Source organism: Battus philenor, unplaced genomic scaffold (genome assembly GCF_028537555.1).
Source record: "Battus philenor isolate CCGP_79_NKW_IND1 unplaced genomic scaffold, ilBatPhil1.0.hap1 SCAF_8, whole genome shotgun sequence".
NCBI lineage: Eukaryota > Metazoa > Arthropoda > Insecta > Lepidoptera > Papilionidae > Battus > Battus philenor.
In genome coordinates, this window is record NW_027181748.1 from 8,250,933 (window position 1) to 8,272,117 (window position 21,185).

Below are 21,185 nucleotides of genomic sequence, written 5' to 3' on the forward strand. Positions count from 1 at the left end.
AGATCAAGACCGAAGTGATAATTTGACCATATGTTATTTATAATGTATTTTTTTCGTCTTTATTCAGACTTATAAACATTGGAATTAATAAGTTAATTGTTATAGTAAGAACACGTTTAATATAACAAACTACATTTTAGGTAAAAGCTAAACTAGAGCTGTTTTGCTCATAACGAAAAAGTTACATCGGTGTCGATCAAATGTCAGTCGACTAATTGTCTTATAATATTTGTTCGGAGCCGGCTGTGTTGCACACTGTTCATTTTAATAATATACAACGACTATGGTATAAAGTAAAATTTAAATACTAAAGCAAGTTCAATTTAAATAAAATAGATCAGAAAGACTATCAATTTTTCTTCATATTGAAATGAGTGTAACATATAGGTTATTATAACGAAATATTGCCTGCTTGCAAAATTACCTTGCTATTAGGTATAGACTTATCTGTATAGATAATACATAATATGTATTATGTCGCGTTAGGCGAGATCTAAGTTGTAATCGTTGCATTGTGTATGTCGTACTTTATACAACTATGTATGTTATGTTTTTACTGTACGTTTCAAAAAATAATTCTAATATTTCTTAATATCTTTTACACAGTAACAACTAAAGCTTATGTTTAAGTTAAAAAACAATACATAAATTAATACTAGCTACGTGCATCGTGATTTTTTCAATAATTTCTAATGATAATTTGTTGCAAAACGCTCGTTATTTAGTGTGAATAAAAATGTTCGTAATTTAATGAGTCAAGATTTCACACACGATGAGTAACCGTAAGTAATTGTTTGTTCAAATATGAATTCCAGCATATCTTTGTTATTACACATAAATGTTGAATATAAAAAATACATTTAATATGCAGCAGGCCGAGGACCGGCAAAAAGAAAAGTGAAGCCTGTTGAACCACAATCGTTATTAGACTTCGATCTCGGTGAAGGCGAAAGTTCGGACGATTCAGACTTTCGGATTGAAGACCACCCTGAAGAAAGTGATGATTATTCCATAAACACCGATGATGATGAAAAAAGTTTGTATTTGTACTTATTAAGAAGGATTTTTTAAAGGTTTTATTAAAGATTAATAATTTTAATTCATAGTTTTGTTAGAAACTTCCTCAATTTAACCATATATTAGATGTATTAACTCACTGTCTGCCCACACTTCAATTCGGATATAAATTTATTAAATTGAACTTTTAACCAATTTATGTTTTAATAATGGAAAAATTAGTAAAAGTAATAATTTAAAAGATGCTATTTGCGTACAAACAAAAATATTGTTGTATTTTAGAAGGAGGTGTAAACAGTTGCAGTTCTGATGATCAGTCTGACTCAGATATTGTGAATAATTTCAAAAATTCTGCCAATAAACTGGGTGAAGAAATATGTGTGACTGATCTACTAGAAAAGGCGAAGCATCAGGAGTTTAAGGTTTTACCTTTGAATTATAATTGTATTTATAGTTTACAAGTTGTCGACTGCCTGCTTGAAAATTTTCGATTATTCAAGTCTTTGCAAGTGAAATTTCTTTATATCTATTCTTAGCTGTTCTCTACTCAGTAAAAGGAAGGTTCTCACCAAATTTCAAGTCTTTAAATCTTGTTATGGACACAGAGATATTGCGATGAGTAAGTACATGGGTGGAAATCTTATGATTATATATCTATATATTACATTATGAATATATATATGAATTCATACACATTCTGCTATCTATCTATTTAGATAGATAAATAAAATGTACTTAAACCTTAGCTTAAACATATTCCTATTGCAGTTTCCTGGTGACTTAGCTAATGTCCTAATCTGTGCTGGTTGTTTGGGTTCAAGAAGTGATGATTTTAATGAGATTGTGGAGTGTGATGGCTGCGGAGTTACTGTTCATGAAGGTAAGAGATTTTTTGTCTAAGGTATGTAAGCTGGTATGTAAGTAAAGCTATAAGGGAATTAGTATTACCAATTATAAAATTATAGTAAATAATAAATTTTACACTATAACAAGCATACAACAGCTTACAATGACTGGTTTTTATGTTCATCATTTTTTTTATATTTCAAGACCTGTGTTTTTGGTAAGTCAGTAATGGATTAATTAATGAAATTTAATGTGTAACACAACATAATGAAGTTGGAAATTAATTGTGACATTTAACCATTATTGGTTGCAAGTCACCTCTGACATGACAACAGTAGTTTTCTGCAGTGGCCATATGGCACACCTGTGGTGACAAATTGGAACATGTTGAAACATGCTGTCTATTAAATACACACACTATTGTCTTTTCAGTTTATCATTATTTATGGTTTAAATTTAATAAACTAACAATAAAGTATACATTTAATAGATAGTTCAAAAAAGTGATTTCAGTCCTACTGATGAGTCTAGCAGGGATGGCTATTTATTTCCCCGAAAAAGAAAAGTTGTTGGTATATAACATTCAAGTGAAGAAGAAAATAATGCACAGTCAAAAGTTGATAACTCAGAAGATGATAGAATTGAAATTGAGAGTGATGGTGATGATGCTCTCCCTAATAGGATTCTTTTTTCAAATAATGGTCGTCAAATTTTTGGAAATGTTCAGTAGCCTATGGATTATTTAACAATTTTTTTATGAAAGAACTGAAAACTTTATGTTATGGTGCAAACAAATTTATATGCAAAAAAGTAAATAGAAAAGAAAGCTTTATCTACCAGATGAAAATTAGGCATGCAAAATGTGGCAATTGATAGGGGTTAAATTTTACGGCCTGGTAATCCAGGTTTTGTATTTCTCTATATGTTGATAATAATTTTTTTATACAGTTTAATGTAATAAATAATTTATCAATGTACATTTACTTTTTTATATGATTTGCTTCTCCAATTTCATTTTCTGGCAAAATTCTATAATTTCACATCAACACAGAAAATATAAAATGCACAATTAATTCTCTGTAAATTGTTCATAGGTTGCTATGGAGTATCTGATGTTACAAGTGAATCTAGTACTGTCAGCTCGGCATCTACAGAGCCGTGGTTTTGTGAAGCCTGCAAAGCAGGGGTTACAGATCCTAATTGTGAATTATGTCCAAACAAAGGTAAGTAAAATGTATTCTTTTGTGATACTGATTTCTTTTTAGGTAACAATCTTTTTATGTGTATAATAAATTAAGTATACATACTTATATATCTGATATTATCTTTGCAGGTGGCATTTTTAAGGAAACTGAAGTGGGTGCTTGGGTGCATCTTGTATGTGCACTTTATGTTCCTGGTGTAGCATTTTCAGAGGTAAGAATATATATCTATACATATTTAACCCAAATCAACAGGTCTTGTTAATGATAAAGAAATGGATTGAAGCTAAGAGCCGATGATGATGTTGAAGATAAAGTTTTCTTACATAATTTCTTTGCTTCAGGTGGAGCGCCTATCTGGGGTTACATTGTTTGAAATGGCTTATTCGCGATGGGGCGCCCGTTCGTGTGCGTTGTGTGAAGACGCAACTTTAGCGCGAACGGGAGTATGCGTAGGTTGTGATGCTGGTCTTTGCAAAACTTTTTTTCATGTTACTTGGTAAATATAACCACTTCACAACAAATAAACACGACAACTATTCACGTATTTAAATAAGTTAGTTTTATTGTTTAGAAAAATGTTTTGCGAAATTTACTTATTTAAATAATTGAATTTTCTTGTTCAGTTTTATAAAATTTAGCAAGTATTTTAGTGTTATATGAAGGGATCATTATTTTTTCTAATATATAATGATTGCTTATAGGTGTAAAAGTTTTAAAGGTGTGAATGTATAGTTAATTTGCTGTCAATTAATTTATGGCACACTCTAGCGAAAATCAATAGTGAGAAATAATAAATAATGTAATGATATTGTTGAAAATGCGTTTTCAAAGTTCGGATTACTACATGTTAAAATTACTTAGTGTTTATTATCTATCGCTGCGTATTTTGTGCTGTCAGAAGTTATTAACCTATTGTTTGTAATGAAATAATTTTTCATAACCAATCAAGTTAATGTTTATGAATAAGCATGAATATGCACAACATTTTTAAGATAACAAATCAAAGTTCTGTTTACTCTTCTTTAATAATAGATTTACGTTTAATTAGTTCATTAAAATTACAATCAGGCCGTGCTTTCCTCACTGGAGTTGATAAAGTAATATTCAAATGTATATTTTCCTAAAGCTATTTATTTACATAATATATGTTACATAATAAAGAAAGCACTTTTGTGTTGAAAAAATCTAAAGATAGGCATGGATAAGTGTGATGCATGATTGTACCCGCCTGTTTTGGTAGATTCCTTATAAATGTTTTGTTCATTAACTTATCTAATAATAACTCATTGAAATTATCACAAGTATGAATGAAGATCCTTACACCTGAATGCCTTCATATAGTTTCTTTTACATAAACTCGCCGCACATAATATTGAAAATATATGAGTATATCTATTTTCGTAATTTTAAAATACCCCATGAAGTATTACTTTATGTATTTTATGGACTATTGCACGGTAGTTAAGAAGGCTTTCATCTTGTGTTATTGCTGTAAAGTATAATATAATTAATTTAAAGATCTTGCCATATGTAATAAATAAAGAATTCTAATTGAATCTTTGTAGACTTTTTTCAAAGCTTCTTTAAAGTATTTAAACATAAAAAATAATATTGTGTTAATAAAACGGTGTTTATTTTCCAGTGGTCAAAGAGAAGGTTTATTAGCAGAGGCGCATTCCGAGGAAGTGGAACAGGCTGATCCATTTTATGCACATTGTAGACTTCATTCGGATAAAACTCTTGTGAAAAAACGAAAAAGGAATTGGCTCGCATTGCAACTGAGAACTGAAAAAAGGTAATATTTAAGGAGTTTTATTGTTTTTCAGTTGGATTAGAAGTTATATGCTAGAAAAATTACAAAGATGAATAGTGTTTTTGTGTGATTTTTTTAAGACGTTTTTCCTATATTTTGTTTTTGCAAAAATTTGTGATGGTATTATGATCAATCATCACATTACAGTAACATTTTTATTAATTCATCCAATATGTATAATTATTTCACCAAGTAAATAAATATTTTGTAATAATTTAATTTTTGAAATAAAAAATATATTATTACCAATCCATAAACATGTCGTGTTTGTTCAACATAGTACTTACCACTAATTAAAGCAACTAAGCCAGTACTAATAAAGCTATTATATTTATGATAGCATACTAGGGAATAAATGGCACCAACTCTAGACGAGTAATCTTAGGTTAATAGAATTGTAAGGTTAAGTCAAATTTTTTCGGTATAATTCTATTTTTAATATAAGTCAGTAACATTAAATATATTAAATATTGTACTAATTATAATTATAAAAAAATTAAAGGTCTCTTTTGAGTGAAGGAAGAAGATTACAAGTGGCTTCATAAAAACAACATCAACAAGTTTAGGTGTCTCCATCTAAGTACAGCAATTGTTGTGTTTTAGAAGACATTGCTCTTGTCTATATGAATATTTTCGTAATGACAGTATAATAGTTTTTATTTTCAAGGCAAACATAGAGAATGTAATGAATAAATTAAAATAACTACAATTTTGAATACTTTCACATGGTAATTGTAATATTTTTTAAATTGTTATTTTAATTTGTTTTTGGTAATTGTAATTTTTTTAGAAAAATAGAATTACAAGTTAATCTTAGCACGGAAGAAAAGCGCAGAATACAACGAAAACTAGTAAAATATAGAAGAAAGTATTTGCAGCAAAAAGAAAATCGAAATCCTCCATGGGGTAAGAATTTACCATTTAATATAAAATTATAATTACAGATTTGTTATTTTGAGACATATCACACAAAATTTCAAACGTTTGCTTATTTGGAAAGCATTATTGTATGGAACTACTTCTGGAATAAAATGGTCAAGTGAGGCTTTCTCATTTGGCAACTATATTTGCTTAGGTTACTCTTAAACGCTGCATCAATAATTTACACACATTTAAATATTCTATATCTGAGAACAATAAAATTTATTTCTGTTTCAGTGCCTACTCAGAAAATGGCACGGATGTTGTACAGCAGTGCCTCCGCTATGAGGAAATTTCAAAGGAAAGCTGAATGTATGGGAATAGACACGCACGCTCTGGAATTCCGAGATGCACAGGTTATTTTGCTTCATTAAACTTTGAACCAAAAATTGGTTAGGCGCCCTATAAGGAGTACCGACGACTTAGTTAAAGTCGCGGGAAGTCCGGGCAGCGCTAGACCCGTTATCGTGGCGACCTTTGAGAGACGTCTATGCCTGGTCTCTATTGGCTGACATGATGATGATAATGAATTTAACGAACGACTAATTTATGACCATGTACCAAAAATACAATGGCGTTTTAATTAGATTTCTATCTTTAAATTATTAGTTGCTAGCTGTCTCAACTAAGTTTTTTTTTTTTCTGTTAAAAGCTACAAACCTATCGTATATTGAAAAATAAATTACTGTAACTTATTTCAGAATCATTTTATTTATTGATTTTGATGATTTATTGATTAAATGTAATAAAAATAAATTAACTTTGTGGTCATTATAAATTTGCATTGCGTTAACTGTCAAACGCTCGAATATCATAGCGAACTGTTAAATGCGCAGTTTTAATTAGGTTTGTGTGTAAAAAAATTCACTCTGAAGTTCTCCAAGTTTCTTTACAATCTTCTATTTTTTTTTCTTTCTAGGAATATTTTACAATATACTAGCAAATATATAAGAAAATTGAATGAAGTCGGTAACATCGTTCTCAATTTATGGCGTGATAGAAGTAAATAGGGATTAATTGTTATACATAGATGATTGATACATAGATGTAATATTTTATTTTTTTATTTTTTTTACAGATGGCGGCTTTAAAAGACGTCTCTCGCAGATGGCATGTACCTCCTGCATTTTCTGTAGAGTTTGTTGGTTATTACCTTGAAAGAAACACTCGTGTGACGTCACTACGAAGGTCTCTTGAACGACTTACTAAAGAAAACGAAAAATTGTTAGGCGAAGATGATAAACTTAGGACTGATTATGATGAGGTATCTTCCTTAATTTCTCTTTATTAATTATATCCATCTAATGCATATCCTGTTTTAATTATGCATACGTAATCTTCGCTATTTTTTACTAATCCTTCTTTTTGCTGTATTAAAGGGAAAAGATGATTATATTAAATTTAATATTAATGTTTTACATTTTCAAATTTTACATTACGGTATTGCAATTTGAAAGAAAATCAAAGAATAAGATTGGAGATTTTATATCTATACATATACTCTTGAGTATTTTAAGTTATCGTAAGAAATTGAAAAAAAAAAAAAACAGAAACATAAATTGTTATTAAATAAAAAAATTAAAACAGATTTATTTTGTATGATCCCTCTCACTTTGATTAATCAAATTATCTTAGTAATTTTTCGCTGGCCCTACTTACTTGGCCATTAATAACAATTTGACATGTGTGCTATTCATGTGCTATCTCATTATGAATTGAAAAAAGATACCGTAAGACTCAACAGAAACTAAATCTTGGTGACTTGGCGACGGACTACAGGTCTATGATATGTTTTGACAAAATTATGTGAAGCTATCTTAGGTTAGGTCTATTTTAATTCTACTTGTTAAATCTTTATTGATCAAATATGAACAAGTTCTGAACTACTACTACAAATGCTAAATCTTCAGTTATATATTGTCGTCAATAAGTAAATTCGGCTTCATGTCTGTTCAGTAGGTTTTGGCCTTTGTCCATTATAACGTTATGGTAACAAATGCCCGTAAATGCAATGCAAGAAATTTTTAGTTTTATCAATATTGGAAAAATCATATGTGCTACAATGTATTACATTCTTCATTATTTTCTCACGACTGAGGGATGTGGCGCAGTACATCAATTTCTGCTACTAGCCTATGAAGGCTGTTCTATTTTGTGACGGAGCGATGGTGGTTTTGCAAGAATTTGAAATTGCATCAGTCCAGCGAGTCCTTCCTATGGCCCTTTTCCCCGCCAAATTAATTACATTTAAAAGCTATAAATAATATTTTATTTGAATTTAGGCTGCCAAAGAGAATACAGAGGCACTTGGTGAATTGTCGTCGACGCGGCAAGCGTTGCAGAAAATTTATGATGCAATAGTTTTAGTTTCGCCTAAAAAGACAATTCCGAGTATTATGGAAGACAGGCCTCTGTTGCCGCCTGTGCTTTCACGATCTACGCCGAAAGTCACTCCACAACAATTGCAGAAACGGTATGACCATTTAAATTTTCTTTTTATGAATTAATACCTGCTAATAGTGTAAAGATTTAACTTAAAGTTATTATTGTACCATTTTTATTTGAATGTATAACAATGAAGGTGTTATTCATATTACATTTACTAATTTTTGATAAGCTCTATTTTGTACTTGGAATTCTATAATTATAGCCTACCAACTAATGAAAATTATCAATTGGTGTTAGCCACACTTTCTAAACGGCGAAGGTTTTCATAGGAGCTGCGGTATAAAATGTTTATTTATAACTTCAGTCATAGGACCTCCACTGCTGGACCATATTGATATCCAATAACAATGTTTTCTAATGACCGTTACTAGTTGTGGGTATCTTTCCATCTTGCGAGTGGGAGTTGAGTTGAATTAATTTTTTTTTTTTAAATTAACATAATAAGACAGTGTGCATTAAGAGAATAAGCATAGGTTATTTCAATTAAGAAATTAGTACCTTTTTAAATAAGTTTATTAAAATAAATATTCCTTTGTAACATTTTATTTATAATAATATATTATTTTTGCGATATAATTTTAAATTTTTATGAACTTGTAACGCCTAAATTTCGATGTAAATTTCGAGTTTAAGCATATGTAACAAAGTTTCACAAGATTAAAAATTAAAATGTAAAATTAAAAGTATACTATTAAATTTGTCCTTTAAAATGAAATTGTTAAATTTCATTTAAACGTGACTGTTGAGTTAATGGCCGGCTCTTAAGATCACTAGTCCGAGTCGGTGGTAGATTATTACTTATAATGTTAAAATATTCGACGATTCAAAAGCGTATGTAAATATCTACTTGAATAAAGATATTTTAAATTTGAATTTTTCAATGTAGTATTGCCAAGTACTAAGTAGGTCCGTTACGGCGACAGTCGTATACTATATGTTGGAATGGCCACAGGTCAATGTCTGTGCCCACCGCAGCTGCACTTAAGATGGGCGTTGGTTTTCCTCTTAGCGACAATCCGGACGCTCGCCAAGGAAAGGTCTTGTCCACTTCACTTGAAGGTTAGTCATCAACCTATAGATAATTTAATTAAGCAACTGGTATATAAAGTTTACATTACTTTTTTTTATTTCTAAGCCTATAAAATTAACAATATTACATGCAAATACAAATGAACAACATAGGTTAGGTTAGGCAAAAAATAGAAAATTTTAGTAATAAATATCAAATCAAGAATGAATCTCGCTTTTCGTGGACCCCCTTCTTTGAGGCTGTAATTTTAAAAGATAAATTTCTGTTACTTTTTAAGTAACCAAAATAATTTTGCACAAGTTTTATATGTATTAGGGCGCTCTAATCTTTTTTTTGCGGGTGAAATTTCCAATGGATAACCAAACAAATCGCTTCTAGTTGCTTTTACTTTCAAAGTTCTTATTCGTAGAAATATTGTCAAAATACGCAAATATAGATGTTGATTTGTACAATGCTTATATTTTATTGTGAAACATATATATAAATTGATTTTCCAGCAACAAGCGGGGCCTTAGCTGCACGAGAATGTGCCGCGTGCGGTCGTAGCAGTGAGCGACATTTGATGGCTGCATGCGACACCTGCCACCATCATTATCACTTGCATTGTCTCAAGCCACCACTGCAACGCCCGCCAAAGAAGAGCAAGCTCTATGGGTGGTATGTGCAGTTTACAACAGTACATAATGACAATAAAAAACCCAAATGTGTAGAGTAATCTTTATCATCTCTCTGGTCCACCAGATAGTTTTTTAGGCCTCTCGACTATCCTCCTGACATGCTCTGCCACTCGTTTAATGTAGAGATGAAGCATATCTGGTCTCTCATGGCGCTCTTGTATTTCTCGGACACTAAACCATGAAAAAAAATTTATTTATTCATACATTTGTTCCATACAAATAATTTTAGAAATATCTTTTAATTTTCAAATATGGCTATGTGCGTTCATGGCAACTGTTTTCGATTGTGTAATATTGATATCTAAAATCCTTACGGCTCTGGAGTGAAGAACACAGACCCAAAAGTGTAGCATAGAACGTCCACTAAAAAGGTGCACAGATTTTGATACCTTGATAAGGTTGTTGAAAAATGCTGGATGTACCTACTTCTAGTAGCAGAAGGCAATGTCCAGCAGTGGATGTCTTGTGGCAGAAATTATAATGATGAGAATTCGAAATTAGGTCAAAATATATATTGAATATATACAATATATATACATCCATATCATACCTTTATCCGTTATGATATGTCATGTTATATATGATAATTAACACTTACAGTTAGGTAATGTTTAGCTAAAACTCGTTTTTGTTTATTACTAACAGCTGGGACAAATATCGGAGCTCGAAAGTTATAATAATAAATAAAACAAAATGTATTTCTTATTGTTCACTTTGTTATATAACTAGTACTTATAGAAATAAGTGAAAATACTTAAGAAAATGTAACATAACGCTTTTTTATTCAAACTTTATTTTTATGTAGCCCTAGATTAATATGTAGCCTCCTAATATACTTGAAACCATACCAAATATTATCTAAATATGATTTTTTATTTGGTTGTTTTTTGTCCACTTTTTGTCATGTTTCAACCTAAACATTAGAAATAAATATTAGTCATGTCTTTCCCGCGTTCTACTTACTTAGCGTGAAAAGATATCACGATAAAAAATTCTTATTTTTTTTCCCAGGCAATGCTCTGAGTGCGACAAAACTTCTGACTCTGAACCAGAGGTATTAGAAAAGAAAGTGCCTCGACGTTCGCGTATACGGTACAGTAAAGACGGAGCCATTATCACTGAGCCGCTAAGTCCCGGTTCAGTACCCAATTCCCCACCACCGAAGAAACCTGACAGATCTCATAAAATAGAAAAATTAAAAGTGAACGGTATGGGAATGGGCGAAAATATTTCTCCAATAAAAGTAACAATCAAACCGTTTGATTTTAGTAGCGACGGTAATGATACTACAGACGTAAAGTTAAAGAAAAAGGCAAAGTCCTCAAAACAAAGAGATTATACAGCCCCTGGTGGAGAAGAAAACCCTTCAAAGAAACTACACAAACGAAGTTTTACATCACCAACGTTAACTAACACTCCTCTCATGTCCATAACCCCCATTGTTGCTGACAGTCCTAATGATTCGCACAATGAGAACTCTAATACTTCATTAACAAATACGCTGGGGAAAAAAGAAGAGGGTTATTATCCTCAGAATCTCTCTTTCTCTGCTCTTCTAAGCGACGCGAAAGAAAGGGATGCGAAAGCAATCGAGAGTTCGATTGAGAACACCCTTGCAAATCTTTCATCAGATATTGCAACTTATAAAGCAAATAGAAAACGTAGGAAAGAAAAGCATAGGTCGAGGTATTCCCCTGATTTATTGCGGTCTCCAACCAAACCTCATAAACATAAAAGAAAAAAGAAGACACAAGACATGGAAAACCCTGATCCACCACATCCGAGAATAACTATTAAGGTATATAAGAATTAATAAAATATCAATTTTTTTCTAGTTTCTGTATAGATTTGTCTTAGATATAATTATTGTACATGTAATATGGTTAAAGTACGTAAGTTTTACTGTGAATTAAAATAATATTATTGAACTATGAAAACTAACGAAGTTGTCTATGTTGACCAACACAAACATGACATTGAGAATGTTTTTGAATTTCAAAAGCTTGGGTGACAAAGTAGACTTGAGCTTATTGCCCTTTTTGTTAGGTAAAATCTTATTATCATCTCTAAACATTTATCAATTGAGGCGTGATAAAACAAAACATGAAAATTCCACTTGTTAAAGTTTAAAAGTTAGCATTTGAGAGAATTCTATAAAATATTCGCCCGTTAGACAGTTGCGTTTCAATTGCTGTAGTAAATAGAGTCTGATGTTGAAAGTTTGATACAAATCACAATAGTTCTTTTTTTTAAAAATATACAAACAAAATTAATAAAAAGGGCAGAAAATTGATAAATAAAATTGGAGCAAAACATAATACATTTCATAAATTTCGATTTCGAATAATAGAAAATTTAATGTTTCCAAAAAGTTTCGTACAAATAAAATTTTCATATTTTATGTTCTGATCATATCTGCCGAAAGTTGTTATTTACATTTTTTACGTAACAATTGAAACAATTAAAAATTAAAAATAAAGAATAAGAAATTAACAACTTTTACAGTTATTTATTCGGGTGAAGTCGTTGCCGGTATTTTGACCTTTTATGAAAGTTACATATGAAATAATCATCCATTATTCTGTCAATCCTCTTTCTTAATAAATTATATTATTTACGTGTCATATTTTAATTTGTATTTTTCAGATAAAACCAATTCCTAAACCAGATGGTTCTTTGGACACGCAGATGTTTTATGTGCCAACTGACAGCAATGATGGTCCACCTCCAGCGGTTATGAAGAAACTATCGAAGGTAGTTTAAGCCGTTTAAGTTTAGATACTCCCCCGGTTTCAGAATCTCAATTTTGATTTACGATTAATCTATTATTTATCTTTGCTTGACATGATTTGGGATGCAAGAACAATTCAACATGACATTGATTTTTATTGTCTTTAATTTTTTTTGCATTATTTTGGTTTAAATTTATTTTTATATAGAAGTTTTACAATAGATTCATAATATTAGTTGGTGTAAAATGAGACCAAAATGTTGAATTGTAGATTAAAAATGATTAGCTAAATTTTGCCCAATTTAATGTTTCACTAAAACAAATTAACGAGTTTAAAAACTTATTTATATATTTATTTTAATTAGGCATGCCAACATCAAAACATAATGTGTATTTTTAATTGTTTTATAAAAATTGATTTATTTTAAATATTTTAGTTAAATATGTTTTATTATTGTAGACATACATAGCCCTGGACATGATTATGCTGAGCTTGAAGGAAATATTAATAAATGTTTAAATAATAATCATAATACGTTATTGTTCCTTTGATTAGCCTTTCAGATACTGGTCATTAGTGCCTTAGTGTAAAAAAAAAAAATGTTATATCACTTAAATTAAAAATATGCAACTCTTGATATTTGAAATTTATATCCATAGCAAGCGGCCCAGTCGGTACAACCTGAAAACGAAGCTTCCAAAACCCCACCCCACTCATTAACAACGACCGAAGCACCTGTCACCCCTGTCGTAAGTAGTGATTAATCAAATGTGTTTTACAATTAATGTAATAACATAAAGATATCAATATAATGTCCTAGGCCCGCACGAAAGACTACCGCAATGGTGATTGTGGTGTTATTCGTGTTTTGTTATGTATATTGAAATATTGCTAAAATTAAGAGAAATATATGTCATATTCCCTAATTGAGTTAAGAAATAACACTCTTAATCTAAAAACGTTAAAGTTTTTATTTTTATTAGTTATATCAACGGATTACACATTTTACTGTTCCTTAAATAATTTTACCGATTGCGATAGTTTTTCATGCAGCTATTGATGTATTTAAGCAAGTGATAAATATATCCAATCATCATTATTCAAACTTAATGTATTTGTTATCTTTGTTGCTATGTATTGAATGATTAATTTAATTAAAACGATAACGTTAATGAAGAATATTAAATTATTCAAATTAGTTCTGTAATTTGTTATGTATATATTATATATAGTAATATAGGAGGATGCTGTATGAATAACATTTTTAAAGTGTTGAATGTATAGCTGTAATTTGCTGTCAACTAATGTATTATACCCTATCCAAAAATTAATCGAGCCAGAAACAAAAACATTAAAATAATTATTGTTTACTATTTGTCATTGTAAAATTTGTCGGGCTAGAATTTTGTTGATAACATTCCTCTAGAATAATAAATTAATATTATATATTTCAGATTGATTACTTTATGACATAGGTGTAAAAGCTATAAGGTTTTGGCGAACAAATGAGCTATGCATTCATCACCTTAAAGTTTTTACATGTATAACCAATTGCCCTGAATAATAGGAATCTTTTTTAAATATGCAATAATAATTTAGATATCCGATGTTAGATATTTTGCACGAATTTTATATGACAAATTTAATCCAAATTTCCAATCTGTTTAGAGATGGACAGTTTGGACAGTGAAATATCACTAGCATGCTAATTTTGTTTGTTTGTTTTATTTGTCGAGTTTTATTTTATCAGTAAGAATTTTAAATTATGTTTTGGTGTAATAGCAAATTATTTTATCATGCAAGCAATCTTTAACGGAAGAGAAAAAGGATACACCTATGGAGTCCGTGTCTACAAAACCTAAGGTAACATGATTCGAATTGTATGTAATGATTGAGAAGTGGTTTGTTGATGTGACTTTCTAAATCCTTGATACATAAATAAATGTCAGACAATATGCAAACAATAAATACTATCACCTAAATAAATATTTTTGGTAAAATGATTATTATTTTTTCGACTACTTGTCTCTTGCCAACATGTTTCTAGTATATGCCGGCCAAATATTTGTCAGTATAATGTCAGTACAATAGGCTACCTTATAATGATATGAATCAGACAAGTAAAACTCACTTTTTCAATCTTAATTTAAAACAGGGAGTTGTGTAGAATGCACCATGATTTTTTTTGCATATTTATTTATTACCACCTTCCCCAACTGACTTCGTATGGCCAAAAGATAGTCTATCAGTAAACAGGAAAATATATAGAAAAGAAATATTTCGGACTGACCAATTTATTTATTGATTTAACGTCATACTTGCGTAAACAATAAAATAAAAATAGCGATGTACATAAGGTTAGCAATAGAAATAAAAATAAGCTCGTCATGCCTTTCTATTAAGCTTCATAATATTAGTATCTTTTTTGTGGGCGACTGTACGGTATAAGAATACAATTCCATGTATGTAATTATATGTAATTTTTTTATTGTAAATTTATTTATATAATATATATGTAATTTTTTTATTCTATTTATTATATGAAATTAATTGGTTATAATTTTAAAGTCGAAGAGTGCTTTTATAGGGAAGAATAATCTGATTCTAGTTTGTATCTATATACTTTTTGGTATTTTATTCTTTTTAACACATATTTTAACAAAGTTTAATACAGATTTATACCTATACACTTTATTAAATATAGCCTAAATGAAATTAAAATAATCAGGCGACATCACTGCCAAGGAGGATCCTTATCACCTAAATATTTGTTAATCGAATAATAAGTTTTTTCTATCAATGTACTTTTAATACGCGTTTTGAATTTTGCAAATGGTAGTCCAATAATGCTTACTTTGTCCTAATAAATTCTAGTAAATTTAATACAAATAGGCTCACTATCCATCAATGTAACTTAGGGAATAAAAATAAACTTGATTTCGAAGTGTCTCACTTATTCATAGATCAATGTATACGATTTTATAACAAAGTACCTAATGAGGTAAATTCGAGAGATCTAAGAAGTACATGCTTTGCCAAAAGACATAGGCTATTTCAGAGTATGTTAACAATGAAGATGTTTGAAAGCGAGTTGTTCTAATATTAAAGAAAAAAATTAACGTAACAATCATGAATAAAAACTTACAAACCCCCACTGAGTTTCTTGTTATTCTGTCTTCTCGAATTTACTTTGACTTTAATAAGTTGATTGTCCCGCAGCGTTCGAGAGAGCGCGAGGTGCGACCGCGGCGCAGCGGCGGCGCCGAGAGCGCGGTGCCGGCTGCTGCGCTTGTTCCACTCACACACTGCGATGTCTGCTCCCAACCTGGCGACGCAACCAACCTTGTGCGGTAAGCGACCCTCACGCCATACATCCTAATGGCTCATTTTTATTATAAAGCTAGAACTCACTCTCTGGATGCGTTACATTTCTGTTTCCCCTTAATTTACAAATTACTTGCTATAACTAATTTTATTACCCAATAAGATCGCTTGAGTCAATACTCAAAAATCAATATTTTCCCGTCAATGTGCCAATGTGTCAGGTGCGGAGTAAGTTTCCGTCTAACATTTAAATTTTGATGCCCTTTATGGGATTCCTACTTTACAACACGCTATATTGAAGAATTTTTTACGCTGTAATGATAAGACAAGTTAATGAAGAAGTTCCCCGTCCACAAGGTAAACAAATGACACAGGATTAAGAGCGCTTCCGACCAGGGTTATTGGGAATCTATGGGGTCACCTATAACCAGAAGTGGGCGTCCTACGGCTGAAATGATTAATGACGAATAAGACAAAAATTTCAGATACAGTGACATTATGTAACCCTCAGGTTATTGGGGATGAGATCGTCGCCGATCCACCAACTGATAAATTTCATTTGTTGTTAGACTATGTACATCCATGCCGAATGATGACTGAATTAACTAACAATTAATGGGTTGGAATTTTCTTATTTAAAATACTGGTTTCCGTACCGCTATATACATTTCGGAGTTTTAAGTTTTAAGACTGCAATCGATTCATACATGGCCCCATAGAAATATACCAAAATTAATCTTTGTCTTCGTTTTTTCTATTACCGGGGGAATAAGGATGTAATAAATAAGTCTTGTATGGCGTTGGGTATGAGAAGACCAATATGTCAGGCTGAGAAATTGTTAAAAAAATTTAATTAGTAGGCCCTTTCGTAAATGTAATGTATTTGATGGCAGATGCGATGAGTGCCACAAGCGGTACCACTTTACCTGCCTGGAGCCTCCGCTGAACAAGAACCCGAAGAAGCGCGGCTACTCGTGGCACTGCGCCGACTGCGACCCAACTGTTAGTGAATACATCACATTTTACGACAATATTAACAAGGCCACTAAAGTCCAATCGCCACAAGCATGCGCTAATAACTAACACTACGCCTGGAATTAAACCTGCTTTTGGATGTATTGTGGATCACGTGAGACGACTGCCTAAACTTTGTTAAATTGCAAAAATATTCCTTTTTTTTCTGAATTATAACTATTTTTGTCACTCGTATGGGCAGATCCTGAAAGGTCAATCATATAATATTATGTTCAAAATTACTACTTCCGATTTTCTTAAGAATAATTAGCTAATCACTGTTTAACTTACGATCAAACTTTTCGGCTTCATTTAACATCGTCTAATATTTGCAATTATAGCAAAGTATCAAAGATTATAGTAAAGCGTAGCACAGCAAAGCATATAGCTATAGCATATAAAAATAACGACGAGAAATAAATATTGGTCTTATTATTAAAAATAGTAATTTTTTTTACAATATTTCTCGAAAAACTTCACTGATCGTAAAAAAATATATTTTGATACATAATTCACAATTAAATGATTAGAAATCTTTTATTTAGTACTCTTTTTTGTTGTGCATTTATTTAAATACTAATAAAATAACTTAGACGTTTTATTGGAAAAATATTGATTTTACTAACAACACCTATTACTATTAGCAACAAATATTAGTTAATATAAATGCATGTTTGTGACTTTATTCAATGATTAATCATGCAAATGCACAGATTAGCAAATATAAAATTGATAATGCGTTTATATAAAAAGACAAAACACTTTTTCTTTGATCGCCCATTAATCGGGCAACCGTTTTGAAATTAAAATTAGCGCAATGTTCAGGCGTTCGAACTTAATGTTAAATAACAATTAACAAGAAATTAATCGTAATTTAAAATTGATTGTCATTTCGGAAACTGAAGTATAGTATACAATTAGTTTATAATTGCCAATTAAGTCTTCACGTGGTTCATAATGAGTATATATGTTATTAACAATTTTTACTAATTAATTTTAAGTAATATTGGTTTTAATGTACTATAAAGTGTAATTTGTTTGACCGATTATAATTGTGATAGGATAATTAAGAGTAAAGACTTTACAATAACAATTTAGATATCTAAAGCTACTTTTTATATGTTATTATGTAAGCATGTTGTCGTTAAGTGTTATTTATCTGCTCGATTACACTTTCATTGCCGTTTTTAATTTAATTTCAATAGTCTGATACATTCACTTCATTGCAGTAGTGTTCTCATTATTTTATGCTATATTGTAGTTATATAATTTAATTTTAAATATATAAGAAAGTCTACTTATGTACAATTAAATAATCACTTTTATAAATCCTGAGTAAAGATTAAATATAAAACGTGATGCAGTTTGCAGAAGGATTGTTGATCTTTTCAATAGAATTTTAAGGTCTAATACCTAATTCTTGAACTTAAAATAATGTCTATAACATTATTTAAGTCATTAAGTAATGTAATAAGATTTACTTTTAAATACTTTAATAATATTTAATACTCTACGCACAAATTTAAAAAGGTAAACAGTAACCTACAAAGATAGGGGGATAGTTTGATGATATTGTTGGTATTTTTATCTAAGGCATTAAGGTTCTAGATTTGAGACTCGATACCGACAAGAGCATCGTAAGACGTCTACCCACAAGGTAGATAAAAACATGGTTAAGGTTTAATCCTATCAAAATTCTTTGGGTCAGGCATATGTCCAGGAGTGAACGTTTTACGGTCTTAATAATGATGATGATTTTGAAGCTAATTATGGATACGGCATGAATTTGGTATAAGTAAATTACAAATTGACGCTCTAGAGGGTTTACTCTTGTTTATACCTACGCACAAAAAGGGAAGTCTGGTGTCTCACTTGTACAAACAACTGTAGTTTTCCGCCTCACTCGCCTATTCGCAAAACGTATTTTAAAGGCTGCTTTCCATAATAAGCCTACACTCATACTTTAGTTAGTTAAGGTGCATCAGATTTGATCTCTACGATTACTATAGTTTAATTAACCAACCAATAATTATTAATAATAGATATATGTATATATAAGTTTAATGAATTTGATACTTAATCGGTCAAGCAAGTTTTTAAACATTATATTAATTAATAGATAAACTGAAAACTATATGTATTGTTATCAAAATTTATTGCAATTTGTGTACATTCAGCGAGTATAGTCATCTTTATTCTAAATTGTCTTGTCAATTCGTTTGTAAAGTATTATTAGAGTAACTGGACTAGACATTATAAATTAGTATGTTTTTACAGGACTTGGAGGAAAACAACTGACCGGTACACGCCATCAAGCAGAAATAAAATAAATGTTTAAGTATTCCTATATACATGTTGTTCTAAACACTTTAGTGTTAAGTCTGTAAACAATGATTTCTTATACTAAACAATAATCTTAGTCGGTACTTATTCAATCTTGTGTTATTGTCTTCTATTGGTCTTTTTCAATATTTGTATTACCAATTGTTAAAATAACTGGTGGTATTATTTTGTTTTCAAATACACGTAATACTAATTTCCAAAAAAGTTGTTTCATTTACTACTCATTTACTTACTCGTTATAATACTTCGGAAATTTTTTTATTAAAATTTAATGAATATAATTTTATAGTAAATATATTGTATTTATAATTGTGCGATCATTAGATGTTACTTTTTAAATTTATTTTCTATGCCATTTATGTAATATGTAAAGTTTTGCTAATGGTAAATTATATAAATAGTGTTTTTAAAATTTAAATGTTGTCATTATTTTTTATTTTAACAAATAATAAAAAGTTTTATGTATCTTTTATGCAATTACTTTTTGTGGTTACCCTATACAATGGCATATACCCTGTCTATTATATTATACCACGTAGTATAGTACCACGGGTTTTTAAGTTTAAATCAAAATCTTAATTCAAAAGGAGGTATCTTAAGGATAATATTTACACTTGCACTGACACCTTTTAAACCAAAATTGTGTATTGTCTATTAAATCTACTTCCGAACACTAATTGATGTTTTTCTCTTGTTATTGCAACCGGCAATCAAAATTTATAGAAGTTCGATCTGAGGCTCTTGAGAAACTCACGAGGATTGCTACCTGGAACAGGTAACCAGGTCTAGGATAAGCGCCTTTGATGCTTTTCGATCTTAAATCCACGGAAACGGTTTCACGTTTCGTGGATTTGCCGGTAAGGCAACAGTGATATTCCGCCAAAAAATCTCTTGTTGATTGAATCAGAAATGATTACCCTTTCTGGCAAGTTTTTGAACGGGCTTCTATTTAACTGATATTGGTAATTTTGAAGGCAGTACAAAAACGAATGCCATAGATAACGTAAGAAAACTATAAATTAGCAATGAATTAGATTATAAGGAATTGGGGGCTATATTCAAAAAATAATAATGAAAATATATATGAATGAAAAATGAAAAATCACAAAAGTTTGATTGAAAGAGAGATAGTTACATTTATTATATTTTGGTGAATATAATACAACCGTACGCTATAACTTTATCTGTTTTTTTAATCGTGAATATTTATTTACATTTCATGGTTTATTATTGATGAGATTTTTTTTAATCGAAAATACACAAAACTTTCTGCAACTCTTAAAAGATGTAGTAGATCATTTGTATATAAGAACAAAGCGAGTCTACGATGTGACATGTACATATTAAATTAATAAATATGTAGTTCTGTCCCTATTACGTTTTCCCGACGACCTGAAGTGGTCGAATAAATTTTTGCTTTCGTGCACGAAAAAGCTTGAGAAAAGTGTGACCAACGAAGCGAACTGACGCAATCGACTAGAAAGAAAAGATCTGCTCTCTATTATCAACTTGGATGAACGAAGGATCTTTCGGTTTACACTTCAGTAGCATTGTTTTTAAGAGAAATTAAGCGTTAATATAGTATTATCTTATTTTATTATTATTATAAAATAATTAGCGGATTGAGAGGCCGTCGAGATTTTAAATCAAGGACGAACGCTCCATGGAATAACCTTTCGCAAGGTCCTTAACATGTGTTCAGCATTCCCACGCAACGGCGCCCAAGGGGCCTAGGCTTGTCTTGGTCGATTGCTACTGTGTGGCTACCATTACTAATTACGAAAGCATTAGCACTGAAAGAAGTGACTGAAGAAA

General features: G+C 30.5%; 1 protein-coding gene across 2 annotated transcripts; it reads left to right on the forward strand.

Annotated features, from left to right (window-relative positions):
• The first annotated feature begins 490 nt into the window (after window positions 1–490).
• On the forward strand, window positions 491–19,559 carry LOC137931474 (PHD finger protein 14). Of its 2 annotated transcripts, none has more exons than XM_068774863.1 (20): window positions 491–782; window positions 872–1,036; window positions 1,300–1,439; window positions 1,786–1,897; window positions 2,958–3,086; window positions 3,197–3,279; window positions 3,410–3,564; window positions 4,711–4,863; window positions 5,672–5,787; window positions 6,040–6,158; window positions 6,881–7,066; window positions 8,085–8,275; window positions 9,260–9,309; window positions 9,778–9,937; window positions 10,969–11,755; window positions 12,604–12,711; window positions 13,349–13,438; window positions 15,909–16,039; window positions 16,907–17,015; window positions 19,305–19,559. In XM_068774863.1, exons 1-20 carry the CDS (start codon window positions 773–775, stop codon window positions 19,323–19,325), a joined length of 3,015 nt encoding a protein of 1,004 aa, XP_068630964.1. In that variant the 5' UTR covers window positions 491–772; the 3' UTR covers window positions 19,326–19,559. The 2 variants fall into 2 exon arrangements, with proteins under 2 accessions (XP_068630964.1, XP_068630963.1); XM_068774862.1 differs by having other exon boundaries at window positions 492–782; window positions 9,203–9,309.
• The last annotated feature ends 1,626 nt before the right edge of the window (window positions 19,560–21,185 follow it).